Below are 14820 nucleotides of genomic sequence, written 5' to 3' on the forward strand. Positions count from 1 at the left end.
TGACCAGCAGGCTGTATAGAGCAAAGACGACACTTGTTAAATCCTGAGAGAGAAAATGCCGTGGAAACAGTATTTACCAATCAGATAGCTTAGGGCTGATATTACAGAATCCAGAAAGTTCCTAAGAGGTTTCAGTTAAACCAGCCACTTGTTTTAGCAAACACTCTTAGATCTGTTGCACCCTAAGACACACAAACAAAATCCTCCAACTTAAGCCCAGATAAATGAAAAAAAAAAAAAGACAATTTATGTTTCTCTTCTTGCTTCCATGTTGGTTTTCAAAATATGGAGGATTGTAGAGCTGTACATTTACTTTAGAATGCTAGATTCGGAGAACAAGCATAGTCTCTTTCACATGAGTAAGATTTTCCGTTTGTTATTGTCAAGTGACACAACCACCTTGTAAACCTTCTCCGTTCTCTGGTTTTTAACTCACCGCAGGGCATGACCCCCCTGATGTACGCCTGTGTCCGTGGGGACGAGGCAATGGTTCAGATGCTGCTGGATGCCGGAGCTGACCTGAATGTGGAGGTGAGGGTGCAGAGGGCTGCAGGGCCCCTGGGCCTGGCAGTCCCTGGGGAAGGCAAGCAAAGAGAGGGGGGCTTTCTCTCTCAAGAGCCACCACTGAGGGTTCTCAGTCCAGCAAATAGGTCAGACCAGCTTTTGGATTTCCTCCATCCTGAGGCCCCAGCCCAACCAGACTCCAAGAAGCTGCCTGCAAGCATTTTTCATTTTAAAACAACCCGTGCGGCTGCACAGAGCTCTAACTTTTCCCTTGGCTCAGCAATACCGAGTCTCTGATCCTTCCCACTGCTCCATTCCTCCTGGGATCCGACAGAGAAAGCTCTCCTGAACCACCAGCCCTTCCCACTGCCAAATACAAAGCTGGTCCACATCCCCTGTGACCCCCAGATCTTCCACCCTCCCTCAGCGAATCCTGATTGGCCCACTTGGTTGGCCTGCTGAAGCCACGGGTCTCAAAGCCTATTGCTGAGCTTCCTCAAGGCCATGTGACATAGTGGAAAGCATGCCCCCACAGGCTTTAGAATTTGATACGTGGGTTCAGATTCTGAAACCGCTGCATCTTAGCAACTTGCTTTTCTGCTTGGGTGAGTGGTTTCACCTTCCTGAGCCACAGTGTTCCCCTTTGTGAAACAGGAGAGTAATCACGCCATCAGAAATAAATATAGAGGAGCATGTTTGGAATTCAGTTAATACTGGTGCCCCCCTCAGGGCTTATGATAGGTGAAATTGTACTTCTTGATCATATTCTATGCTGTCTTAAGACCCACTCTCACAAAAAAGAAACATAAGGCAACCGACTTTCTTCTAGCAGTTCCGAGGTTGGGAAGATTGATGGACTTGCTGAAGTCCTAACTCAGCCACTCCAGAAAACATTTTTTTTTAGTTCAAAATTAGATGCTCTTGTAGTCTTAGTACTGTGCTTAAAAAAAAAAATTGCTTTATATTCATATGAGGAAAACAGGAAGTAGGCATGGTTTGGGATCCGAGACCATCTGGGATCTTATAGGTTTTCAAGTATTGGGGGTTTTTGTTCCCTGATATGAATCCCCAAACACCATGCACATCCCTGCAAGAGCTCCTCAGTTTTGGGTCTCTGGTCCTCTAGCCCATCCCATAGCTCCCAGCTCAAGGTCCTCGCCTAGCCAGTGGTTAGAGAACTCAACTCTTCTGAAAGCAGCAGACATCACAGTTGTATGGCCCCGGGAATGTTTAGAAGAAAAGCCGTGGGCGGGTGACAGACCATCCTGCAGGACCCTAGCCTGTCCTGTCCACTGTCCTGCAGCCTGTCTCTTGGTCTGCGGTGTTTTGAGGTCCGCATGTGGGAAGACCAATATCAGATTTCTCATTCATGCCCAAGAAAGGTTTGTGCCTAGGTTTCCAGTAGCATGAGCATCCTTGTCAACCAGGAAGCCAGCAGAAGCATGAAATGAGGACAGTGTGGGAGGAGCTGTGACCAGGCAGTGATCTTCCTCCATCAGATGGGAGGTGGTCTTGCTTGACTTGGAAGCTCAAAGCAGACCTCCCCTTGTGTGGGGTTTGCCACTGCCGAGAATTTCCCCTAAAGATGTGGATGTGATGGTGGCGGCCTCACCTGACATCCTGTAGCTCTCAGAAGCCCGCCCTCCCTTAAGCAGGAAGAGCAGACAGGCAGGGGAGCTGGTTCATTATAGCCACCATTACAATTTCTTCAAGACTCCTTAGAGGCAGTCAGCAGTCACCCATTTAACTCTCTTCTAATGAGCAGCAAAGGAGTTTTTGTTGTGTACAGAGGATATAAAGTCACTACCCTGTATGTCTCCAGCGTTGCCCAAGGTGCTTTCCAGGACATCCTCTGTGCATCTCTAGCCTGCGTGCCCAGCCACAGATAGGTCAGATTTGCTGGTCTAAGTATTTTGAAGGTCACATTTTGAAAATGATTTCAATTTGTTTATAGGTTGTCAGTACTCCTCATAAATATCCATCCGTCCACCCCGAGACCCGCCATTGGACGGCTCTGACCTTTGCTGTGTTGCATGGACATATTCCTGTAGTTCAGGTATTAACGTATTTCCCTATCCACATCTGACCTTTAACTGTACCTCTTTCATTACGCAAATCTGTACCTCTCCCGGCATGCCTATTCCCCCAGAGATTCATATTGGTTAATTGCAATGAAATACAGCACATTCATATTATATGAATGAAAATACTATGTGGAATGATCTATATGGCCTGGCTTTAACCAATATGAACTTATCACATACCTACATGCAGCCTTACACACAGAGTGGCAAACCTACCAAGTTGTTCCCAGTGGCTCAAGGGTGGGGCCTGAGCTATGATTTTGTGGATTTGTTTGTTTTTACTTGTCATAATGTGAACCTAAGACATGGCTGGTGTGAGACCTTAGAAACTTCCCTTAGGTGTGACCCCAGTGTTTGCATAGAGTCTAGAGGTTTCCAACCAGTGGAAAGAAGCAGCCGAGCCACCAAGGGAGTGATTCCAAATGACACCTGCTTGGATCCCACTTATGGAGAATCCCACATAAGAGGTCTAGGGTAGGGTCTTCATGTGTGTCTTCTGAAACAGGTCCCCAAATATGGAGAGATGTCCTCATCCAAGATCCTTTGGGCACATAAGTTGTTTTGCCCTCACCATTTCTGGTTGTTGTAGAGTTGGTGTTCAATGGACAGCCGTCCAGTATATTCTAGATCTTAAACTCGGTTCATTCTAGATCTTAAAACTTTACTTCATTGGAAAAAAAGAGATCGGCACCCCCCGCCCCCCGCCCCGACCAGTTCCCTGACCACATCTGGCCCCATAGTGAATGCTGAGTTTCAGGTACATCAGGAACTCCTCTCCTTTTATGTGCTCCAAGCCTCTTAGAATTACACAGAGCAGAAAATAGGATGTCAGGGACCCCTCGGCAATCTTGGAGTTTCATAGGAATCCTTTATTGTTTCCTAGGTCATGGGAATCCTCAACACACATCAAAGGCATGTTTCAGAAGGTTGAGCGTGTGACATGTCACACCAAGAGCTGACTTCTGCCTGTAGAACAGCATGACCAGCCCGGTCCTGGTAGAGGAATCTAAGAAAGAAGGGGTTGGAGGGTGGCCTAGTGGATACAAATAACGTCCCTTAATGTGCAGTGGCATCCCCAGCCTTGAAATCAGGAATAAGAGCAGCGGGCAGCCACGCAAAGCCAAAGGGAAGTCAGGTCACCTCTCTGCTGCAGGTGCACACATGACGGAATGCCAAGTAGGCAGCCCCTCCTGACTATGCCCTCAGGTAGTCCTGTGCAGGTAAAACAGGCATTTCCCCCTCATTTACATCAGCAGTGCTGACAGCTCATTCACTGTGAGATCCGGCATGGACAGAATCTCCATTTTTAGGAAGCCAGGTATCTTAAAGAATGCGCAGAATGGAGTCATACGCAGCAGCACTCCTGGAAGCTCATTCTGCCACTTTATTCACTGATCTTGCTGGCCAGGAGGCTCAGCATTTGCTGAGCTGAGTTTCTAGGATGTTCCAGAAGGGATTCTTGTTCTGGTTGGCCCAGTGATCCCCAAAGTCCTTCAGAACTCTTAAGATTCTATGGTTCTAAGAGACCTCTCTAATACTCTGAGGCTTTTTGTCACTGATCCCCAGAGGAAGTTCTCTAGCAGTGTGGTGCCACGAAATTCTAGCTCAGTGCTTCTAGAAACATTAATGTACATAGAAATCACCTGGAGAGCTTGTTGAAATGCAGATTCTAATCATTTGTTCTGGGGTGGAGCCTGAGAACCAGCATTTCAAACAAACTCCCCGGGGATGCTGATGCTACTGTCCTTGGGCCACAGTTTGAGCGATTTGAGTGGTCTGAGGCCCTAGCAGATGTGAGGGGCTCTCACTTCACCCTCTGAGGTGCAGTTGCCCTCCCCCTGTGCACGTGGTCGTGGACCCAGAGGAGAGCAGGAACATTGGCACCACACTGATTTCCACCAGCTTTTCCTGGCGTGTCCTTTAAACATCTCAATAGCCACTCTTCCTCCACAGCTCCTCCTGGACGCTGGGGCCAAGGTGGAGGGCTCTGTGGAGCACGGCGAGGAGAACTACTCAGAAACACCCCTCCAGCTCGCAGCCGCCGTAGGTAAGAGTCTCTGATGCTCGTCCCAGCCAAGGGGCTCCAGCACCCCGTCCCTTGATGTGTCTGTGACTGTGTGTTTGCTTGATTCTCTTATCAAACCCCCTTCTCTGGGCTTGCAGGAAATTTTGAACTGGTTAGTTTGCTGTTGGAGCGAGGCGCGGACCCCCTGATAGGAACCATGTACAGGAATGGAATTTCTACCACCCCCCAGGGTGATATGAACTCTTTCAGCCAGGCCGCAGCCCATGGACACAGGTAGGCTAGGATGGGCCATGAGGTCCCAAGTGGTGCTTGTTAAAAATGCAGATTCCCAGGCCTACCCCAGACTCACTGCATCTCTGGATGTGGGGCCCAGAGGCAGTCCAGGCCTGGCCAACTTCACATATTGCACGTCCACGGGTCCTTCCCCAACCGGCTTTCATCTCACAGACGTCACTCTTTGCCAGTGTTGGTCAGAGTTCATCACATCACCTGTCATGACATAAGAAGAATCCATTTAAAGAATAATGAAACCTCTCATGTTTGGTTACTTCCCATCTACATTTCCTTCAGGATTTACCCCATCAGATTTTACTACGCATAACCCCAAGCGAAGCAAATTCACCATGGGGGGAGTGCAGGCAGACTTAAAAGGGCAGAGTTCTAGAACCTTCTAGATACTTGGGGAAAGCACTTAGCCCAAGTCATCCTCAAGGAAACGCAGCCAGTCCCACCCCACCATCTCCTCCAGCCTCAACATGTAGTGCCCTGGTCACACCTCTGAAACCACCACTCCAGAGTTGTCCCACCCTTTTGTCCCAAGTTGAGAGGGTTCCCCACATCCCCACCCCCACCCTGGCACAGCCCTTGCATCTCTGAGTGTCTTCCTCTCTGGGTTTATGATTGACAGGAATGTGTTCCGCAAACTGCTCGCTCAGCCAGAGAAGGAGAAGAGTGATATCCTGTCCCTGGAGGAGATTCTGGCTGAGGGGACTGACCTGGCGGAGACAGCCCCGCCTCCCCTGTGTGCCAGCCGCAACAGCAAGGCCAAACTCAGAGCCCTGAGGGAGGCCATGTATCACAGCGCTGAGCATGGCTACGTGGATGTCACAATTGATATCAGGAGCATAGGTCAGTCTGGGGGCCTTCCATGGCTGGGCACGGTGCCTCCACCCAGCTCCAGGTCACATACCCACATGTGCGTGCACACACACACATGCACACATGCACGTGCACACACCCCTGTGCACACACCCCTTGCAGCTCAGGGAACTTCTCATTTGCTGGTTGGAGCACTTCTGGGCGAAGGCCTCACATGGTCCCCATAGACAGCAGCATTCTGCCGGCCCCAGACACCCACCCTCAGGCCACCCTTCCATGATTCCCAAGCCCTGGACCCTGAGTTAGGAATCCGAATCACCTGGGGAGCTTGTCTGAATACAGATTGCCAGGCCCTACACCCAGAGGCTCTGCTGTCGAGGGTCTGGATGGATAAAGGCTGGAAATCTTTATATTTAACAATCATCCCAGGTGGTTCCCAGCGGTTGGAGAATCGCTGCCTGAGAGCACTCAGATCCATGAAGCAGCTGCTGGCGTCAGCTAGGATGAGGGCATCCCGTCCCTAGGGGGGTTCCCCCTACTATAGGAGCAAAGCCATGCCCAAGGAAAACTTGGGTGTCTCTCCCTTGAGCAGGCTAGCCGGGGCCATCTCTTCCATGCATCTGGGGAATGGGCTAGCCCAGCCCTCACCCAGCTAATGGCACCAGCTCCGGCCCAGAAACAGCAGGGCGGAGCAAGGGCTGTAAACACAGGGTGTGGCAGGTCAGGATAGGCTGAGGCCTCCAGTGCTATTCTGGAAGCTTGTCTCTCTCAGAGAGTGGCTGTTGAGTATGGGGGATATTATGCCATTTCCCTGGCAGCCTGTGTAGCTGGATTCTGAAGCTCAAGACTGAATGGTGCATTTATAAGCAGTAGCAAGTGCCCCAGCCTCACGGTCGGGGGCAGAAGCGAGTCACAGCCATCAGCTGCTGGAGAGGTTTCTATTAAGGGAGGAAGACCTGATGAAGTGCCTGAAGATGGAAATGTTGTTTTGCACACGGCAGCAGTATCCTCCTGTGTCTTCATAATCAGATGGAAATGCCCACCCTGGCCAGAGCAGCTGACAGTGAGGTCCACTGTGGATTTCACCAGCTCAAAGCTCTGGCCATGGAAGCAGAGGGGATGGGGAAGGAAGAGGTCAGAACTCAGAAGGCTGCAGTCTGCATTACAGTTTCAATACTCTACACGGTGATTACACTTTGTAAACTGTAGTCCCCAATATGGAGAAGGCGATGGCACCCCACTCCAGTACTCTTGCCTGGAGAATCCCATGGGCGGAGGAGCCTGGTGGGCTGCAGTCCATGGGGTTGCGAAGAATCAGACACGACTGAGCAACTTCACTTTCACTTTTCACTTTCATGCATTGGAGAAGGAAATGGCAACCCACTCCAGTGTTCTTGCCTGGAGAATCCCAGGGACGGGGGAGCCTGGTGGGCTGCCGTCTATGGGGTCACACAGAGTCGGACACGACTGAAGCAACTTAGCAGCGGCAGCAGCCCCTAATAATACAAGGAGCGTGCAGAAATTGATACCCATAGTTAACGGACTCGAATTATGACCTTTAATTTTAACTTCTGCAAGTCTTTGGGAAAGAAGAAGCAAAACAGCTCTGACTCTATGCAATGAAAGGCGGTCTCTTGGTCTCATGATCTGGTAATGTCCTCAGGAAAGGCCAGCTTCCACATAGAAACATGCCTTCTCCTCTGGTTGTTGTCTGCCCTCCCCTCCCTCACCCCGCCCTCCCCCTTCCAGGTGTCCCGTGGACCCTGCACACGTGGCTGGAGTCTTTGCGGATCGCCTTCCAGCAGCACCGCAGGCCTCTCATTCAGTGCCTGTTGAAGGAGTTCAAGACCATTCAGGAGGAAGAGTACACGGAGGAGCTGGTCACTCAGGGCCTGCCCCTGATGTTTGAGATCTTGAAAGCCAGCAAGGTACGAGGGCCTCCTGCGGGCAGGGAGCACAGCTGGGGGGTTCTGATCTCAGCGCTCCTGCCCCTTGGGTGGGAACCTTGCAGTCACTGGTCTGGTGCACTGGTCTGGTACCCTGGCTGCTTACAGCTGCTTGTGCGGCCACTCACAAGGCAACTGCTCTGCTGAGCACCTGTTCCGTCCCAGGCACTTGGGCACACGGGACAAAGTAAAGGATACCTTCCGGCCAGGGAACTTGCACAAAAGTAGGGGTGCTACAGCCCAAGCGTATCTGAGGTGGCTTGTGAAACAGTGTTAAATTGTGTGGCAAAGGCTCTGAGGACTGTGGGAAGGTTGGGGGAAGGTGTCACTGAGATGCTGAGACCAGGGCGGGCCTGGACAGACAGTAGGACATAGGACATTGGGAATCCAAGGGGAAGAGGGAAATGAGTGTAGCTGCCTTGGATGCAGACCCCACAGGGGTCCCTGGAAAGCCAGGCCCCGAGAAGGCTTTTCAGGTCTGAGGACAGCACGTGCCTAGCCCTTCAGGCCCACTCCCCATTCTTCAAGGGCCCCTGCGTTCCTGTTGACACTTCGTTCCCAGCATCGGGAAAACGCTGCAACCCCTGCACAACAGGTCCTTCTAAGACAGTGGAGGCTGTGAGGTGTCAGGGAATTAGGCCTCTGAACCAAAAGGGCTGCATGGATTTCCCTGCCAGAGCGGGGAGGGGAGTATGAAGCAGCCTGCTCTATAGGGTGGGGGGACAGCCCCACAGCAAAGCCCTGGCAACACATCCGGCTGATTTCTGAGCCTCGGAGCACCTGGCCCAGAGTCCAGTGTGGGTCCCATCAGTTATTCTCATTAGCACCAGAGACTTCGGGGCGTCTGTGGGCTGGATATATGCCTAATGTCAAGCCCCACTTAGACCCAGAATGGGAGCAGGTGTGCCAGGCCTCAGGTAATGAGCCTCAGCGATTCCACAAAGAGCAGAACCCACTGGAAGCATTTCAAAACCAAACTCTCCCTCAGCCCTCACCCATCCCCCCAGCTTGAAAAGAAATAAATAGATAAGCCCTGAAATTACCTAAGAGACCACCTTAGTGAAAAACGTTGCTGGGTCTGTTCCCAGAGTCTGGTGTTGTAATTGGTTTTTGGTTTGTTTGTTATTTTTTTCCTTCTATGGGCTGTAATGGGAATTCCAGAAATTACTAAGACATGCTGTGTATTAAGGAAACCTAATCTATGGATTTTTTAAGTAAATTTATTTTGAAGTATGGCATACATCAGAAAAGTGCCCAAGTCATAGCTGTGGAGTCTAATGAATTTTCACAGGGCAAACTTACTCATGTGATCAGCATCCAGACCAAGAAACAGAACCTTGCTAGCATTCCTGCAGGTGCCTTGGGTCCCACTGAACCACTAATCACCCCCCTAAAGAGCCCCCAACAGCAGCTGATAGCAGTAGCTAGAGGCCTAAAAGCAAGGGGGGAGGGGTCTTTGGCAGGAGATGTGGACCAGAGCAGGCTTCCCCGGTGGCCCTGGTGGTAAAGAACCTGGCTGCCAGTGCAAGAGACTTAAGAGACCCGGGTTCAGTTCCTGGGTTGGGAAGATTCCCTGGAGGAGGGCATGACAACCCACTCCAGTATTCTTGCCTGGAGATTCCCACGGACGAAAGAGCCCAGCAGGCTACAGTCCGCGGGGTCACACGGAGCTGGACATGGCTGAAGTGACCTAACCCGCACCCATGCACGTGTACTAGAGCCTGCTCCGTCCAGCTGTCCTGATCTTGGAGGGGAGGGGGAGGCAGGGATGGGGCAGGAGCACTCACGGTCAGGAGACAGCAGTCTGGGAAAAGGCACATTCAAGAGTCAGGTCTGCCCTGTATGACCAACAGGAAAGCCCATCTATGTCTGTAACATATATATGTGAGTGTCCATATTAAATAGGTGGCTCAGTTGTAAAGAGTCCACCGGTCAGTGCAGGAGATGCAGGTTCGATCCTTGGGTTGCAAAGATCCCCTAGAGAAGGAAATGGTAACCCACTCCAGCATGCTTCCTGGGATAATCCCACAGACAGAAGAGCCTGGCAAACTACAGTCCATGAGATCACAGAGTCAGACATGACTGAGTACATATGCACGACAAGGGTGTCCATAGCAGTGTTTCCTGTGATAGGAAAAAAATGGGAACACCTCCAATACCCATTAATGTAGAATGGGCAAATACATTGTATGTTCACAGCGTGCATGTGTGCTAAGTCGTTTCAGCCGTGTCTGACTCTTTACACGCCTATGGACTGTAGTCCGCCAGGCTTCTCTGTTCATGGGATTCTGCAGGCAAGGATGCTGGAGTGGGTTGCCATGCCCTCCTCCAGTATATTCACTGCATGAAATAATAAACAAAAATGGGTGTTTTTTTAAGTCAGGTTTTCCCTAACGGGGGAGAGGTGGGAATGGGGGTGGTCAATGGCAACCCCTACTGGTGAATTGTGGTATTTTTTTTTAACACCAAAAACATTTCACACTGAGGTATAACCAATTAACAATGTGATAGTTTCAGGTGAATAGCGAAGAGACTCAGCCATACGTGTACATGTATCCATTATCCCCCAAACCTCCCTCCCATCCAGGCTGCCACATTACATTGAGCAGAATTCCATATGCTATACAATAGGTCTTTGTTGGTTATCCATTTTAAATCTAGCGGTGTGTACATGACCTTCCCAAAACAGAAGCAACCTAAATGTCCATTGACAGACAAATGAATAAAGACGTGGTACATATATACAATGGAATATTATTCAGCCATTAAAAAGAGTGAAATAATGCCATTTGTGGCAACATGGATGGACCTAGAGAGTGCCATAGTGAGTGAAGTAACTCAGAGAAGGAGAAATACCATATTACATCCCTTGCATGTGGACTCTAAGAAGAAATTACAACTGACAAAACAGAAGGAGACTCACAGACTTAGTTAGGGACTTTGGGAGATGTGGTATTAATACTGACTCAGTTCAGTTCAGTCGATCAGTCATGTCTAGCACTTTGCGACCCCATGGACTGCAGCACGCCAGGCTTCCCTGTCCATCACCAACTCCTGGAGCCTACTCAGACTCATGTCCATCGAGTCAGTGATGCCATCCAACCATCTCATCCTCCATCATCTCCTTCTCCTCCTGCCTTCAGTCTTTCCCAGCATCAGGGTCTTTTCCAATGATTCAGTTCTTTGCATCAAGTGGTCAAAGTATTGGAGCTTCAGCATCAGTCCTTCCAATGAATATTTAGGACTGATTTCCTTTACAATTGACTGGTTTGATCTCCTTGCAGTCCAAGGGACTCTCAAGAGTCTTCTCCAACACCACAGTTCTACAGAGGGCAAAAAAGAGGTGATCAGTTTCTGGGGGCTACAGGGTGAAGTCAAGCATTCTCCAAGCACAGTGATATTCCTGTGGTCAGAAGTCTGGAGAGAGATGATGGCAGACAGTAGAGAAAGTGCTGCAAAGCTCTGCCCTCAGAAAGTATCCTCTTGGAAGGCATGAGTAGCAATGCATTGTTCCTGCTCTCTCCACTAACAAATTCCTGTTCAGATCATGTCTGCTGCTCTGTGTGAACAAACATCTGGTTCTATCAGAGTAGTGAACAAGAATGTAGAATTCCTGTAAATATTAATAAATCCACTTTGCAGTCAACTCAGAGAATCATAGCCATCCTGTCAAGTGAAGCGAATGCTTTCTCCCCATCTTTGATGCGTGCTTGGTCAGATATTACTTGACATCTGGTTGCAGATGTGCTTTTTTGCTCCCACTTCTATTCATTTATTTATTTGGCTGCACCAGGTCTTAGTGGCTGCACACAGGATCTTCGATCTTCGTTGTGGCATATGGGAACTACTTCCCTGACCAGGGATCAACCAGGGGACCCCTGCACTGGGAGCTTGGAGTCTTAGCCACTGGACCACCAGGGAAGTGCCATCCCCACTTCTAAATTTTATCTTTAAATATCTAAAGAATTCAGTTTCTCTAGATTTCCCTAGGAGTAGAACAATGCAGTCATTGTTTAAAAATAGGTCTGTTTAAAGAGAGCTTCTGGCCATTTATACATACATACATAAATTTATACATACATAATTCTTCTGGACATTTATCCATTCCACAGTCGTGAGTGCCCACTAGTCTACAGAAGTGGTGGGATGTTCTTTACCCTCCTGGAGCTTACTGTGTCCAGGGAAGGGGCAGACCCACAGTAAGCCAGGACATAAATCAGCAAAAGAGGGTGAGAGCAAGATAAACGCTATGAAAAAAAAAAATGATCTTGGACAACGATGTAGTCTCTGGGGGGTGGGGCAGGCAAGGTCTACTCTAGACAGGATGATAAGAAAAGTCTCCCAGAGTAGGTAGTGTATGAACAACCACCTAAGTGAGGAAGAGCTGCCAGCCACACACAGGCCTGGAGCAAAAGCATTCCACTCGGGGATCGGGAACCTGAAGGAGCGAAGTTTCTGGTGGGAATGTGCTTGATGTGCTAGAGAACCTGCAAGTGGAGGGACACAGGAAGAAGTATGAGAGGTGAAGTCAGACTGCACAGGGCCTTTCTCCAGGGTGCACATTTGGGGTTTTCCTCCACGTGCACTGAACAGAACACCACTGGGGACTTTAGCCAAGGGCGAGATGTGGGCTATGCAGCTTTATTTTTCTCCTTGTGACTTGTACACTTTTTAAGTTTTATTTCCCTACTTTTTAAAAATTTACCTTTTTAAATTAAACTTTTTATTTTGAGACAGTTGCAGATTCTCCTGCAGTTGTAAGAAAACATACAGAGAGATTACTTTGCTTCCCCCACTGACAGTATCTTGCAAAATGACAGTTAAATGTCACAGCCAAGATACTGACATGGTACTGTCATCATGCAGAAATTTTCCATTGCCCTAAGGCTCCCTCGCATTGCTCTTTTTTTTTTTTTTTTCTGTCTTTTTTTTTTTTCCTGGCTTGGGGATCTTAGTTCCCTGACCAGGAATCAAGCCCAGGCCCCTTGCAGTGGAAGCACAGAGTCTTAACCACTGGACTGCCAAGGAAGTCCTTCTTTTTTCTTTCTTTTTTTTCATGTTACTCTTTTAAAGCTACCCTCATATCCTTCTGCCCCGACTCCCTCTTTACGTTCTGGTAACCACTAATCTGGTCTCCATTTCTCTAATCTTGTCATTTCAAGAATGTGATTTAAATGGAATCATACAGTAGGAAACTTTAGGATTGGATTTTTCTCACTCGGTATAATTCTCTGAAGGTTCCTCCAGGTCATTGCATGTGTTGACAGTTTGTTTCTCCCTGTTGCTGCATAGTACTCTATGGTATGGACCAATTGCAGTTTAGTAACCACTCACTCATTGAAGGACATCTGGGTTGTTTCCAGTTTTGAGCTATTACAAATAAAGCTACTATAACATTCCAGCACAGGTGTTTGATGTGAATATGTCTTCATTTCTCTGGGATAAATGCTCAGGAGTGCAATTGCTGGGTTGTATGGTAGCTGCATATTCAGTTTCTAAAGATGCTGCTAAACTGTTTTTGAGACAGGCTGCACCATTTTACATTCCCACCAGCAAAATATGAGTAATGAAATTTCTCCACATTCTCACTGTTTGGTGCTATTGCTATCTTTTTATTTTAGCCATTCTGATCGATGTGTAAGTGGTATCTCATTGTGGTTTTAATTTGCATTTCCCTAAATGGCTAATGATGTTGAACATATTTTCATGTGTTTTTTTGCCATCTGTATATGCTCTTCAGTGAAATGTCTGTGTCCTTTGCCTGTGTTCTAATTAAACTGGTTTTTCACTGTTGAATGTTGAGAGTTCTTTGTAAATTCTAGAAAATAGTCTCTTGTCAGATATATGGCTTGCAAATACTTTCTTTCTCCCACTCAGTAGCTTATCTTTTTATCCTCTTAACAAGGTCTTTCATAGAGCTTTTAATTTTAAGGAAGTCCAATTTTAGTTTTCCCTTTTGTGGAGATTCTGCTTTTGGTATCAAGTATCAGAATGCTTTGTTGTTGTTCAGTTGCTAAGTTGTGTCTGACTCTTTGCGACCCCATGGACTGCAATGTGCCAGGCTTCTCTGTCCTTCACTAACTCCCAGAGCTTGCTCATACTCATGTCCATTGGAGTCAGTGAGTCCATCCGACCATCTCATCCTCTGTCGCCCCCTTCTCCTACCCTCAATCTTTCCCAGCATCAGGATCTTTTCCAATGAGTCAGCTCTTCTCATCAGGTACCAAAGTATTGGAGCTTCAGCATCAGTCCTTCCAATGAATTTTCAGGGTTGATTTCCTTTAGGATTGACTGATTTGATCTCCTTGCTGTCCAAGGGACTCTCAAGAGTCTTCTCCGGCACCACAATTCAAAAACATCAATTCTTTGGCTCTCAGCCTTCTTTATGGTCCAACTCTCACATCCATACATGACTACTGGAAAAACCATAGCTTTAACTATATGTACTTTTGTAAGCAAAGTGATGTCTCTGCTTTTTAATATACTGTCTAGATTCGTCATAGCTTTTCTTCCAAGGAGCAAGCATCTTTTTAATTTTGTGGCTGTAGTCACCATCTGCAGTGATTTTGGAGCCCAAGAAAATAAAATATCTCACTGTTTCCATTGTTTCTTCATCTGTTTGCCATGAAGTGATGGGACGGGATGCCATGATCTTCGTTTTTTGAATGTTGAGTTTTAAGCCAGCTTCTTCACTCTCCTCTTTCACCCTCATCAAGAGGCTCTTTAGTTCCTCTTCATTTTCTGCCATAAGGGTGGTATCATCTGCAGCTACAAGGTTGTTGATATTTCTCCCAGCAATCTAGATTCCAACTTGTGATTCATCCAGCTGCTTTGCCTAGCCCAAATCTTGAAGGTCTCCTCCTCATTTTTTTTCTAAAGCTTTATAGTTTCATGTTTTACATTTAAGTCTGTGATTCATTTCATCTTGAGTTAATTTTTGTATGAGGTGTGGGACTTTGATCAACGTTGCTGTTTCATTTTTGCTTTGCCAGTGGATGTTCACTTGCTCCAGCATCTTTGTTGAAAAGACTCTTTCATCAAATTACTTTTACACCTTTGTCAAGTCAGTTGGGAATATTTGTGTGGGTCTGTTCCTGGGATTTCTGTTCTGTTCCATTGATCTGTGTGTCTGTCCACCATTACCACAGCTTTTTTTTTTTTT

General features: G+C 47.9%; 1 protein-coding gene across 1 annotated transcript in view; it reads left to right on the top strand.

Moving 5' to 3' along the window:
* ABTB3 (ankyrin repeat and BTB domain containing 3) overlaps nucleotides 1-14820 on the top strand; it is a 319847-nt gene that overhangs the window by 272689 nt on the left and 32338 nt on the right. Inside the window, exons 6-11 of the mRNA XM_052640471.1 lie at nucleotides 442-531; nucleotides 2459-2560; nucleotides 4542-4635; nucleotides 4752-4887; nucleotides 5522-5742; nucleotides 7462-7640. Of these exons, the coding sequence (XP_052496431.1) occupies nucleotides 442-531; nucleotides 2459-2560; nucleotides 4542-4635; nucleotides 4752-4887; nucleotides 5522-5742; nucleotides 7462-7640 (822 nt within the window). The remainder of the gene's footprint in view (nucleotides 1-441; nucleotides 532-2458; nucleotides 2561-4541; nucleotides 4636-4751; nucleotides 4888-5521; nucleotides 5743-7461; nucleotides 7641-14820) is intronic.

The sequence above is a fragment of the Budorcas taxicolor genome, chromosome 5 (assembly GCF_023091745.1).
Source record: "Budorcas taxicolor isolate Tak-1 chromosome 5, Takin1.1, whole genome shotgun sequence".
NCBI lineage: Eukaryota > Metazoa > Chordata > Mammalia > Artiodactyla > Bovidae > Budorcas > Budorcas taxicolor.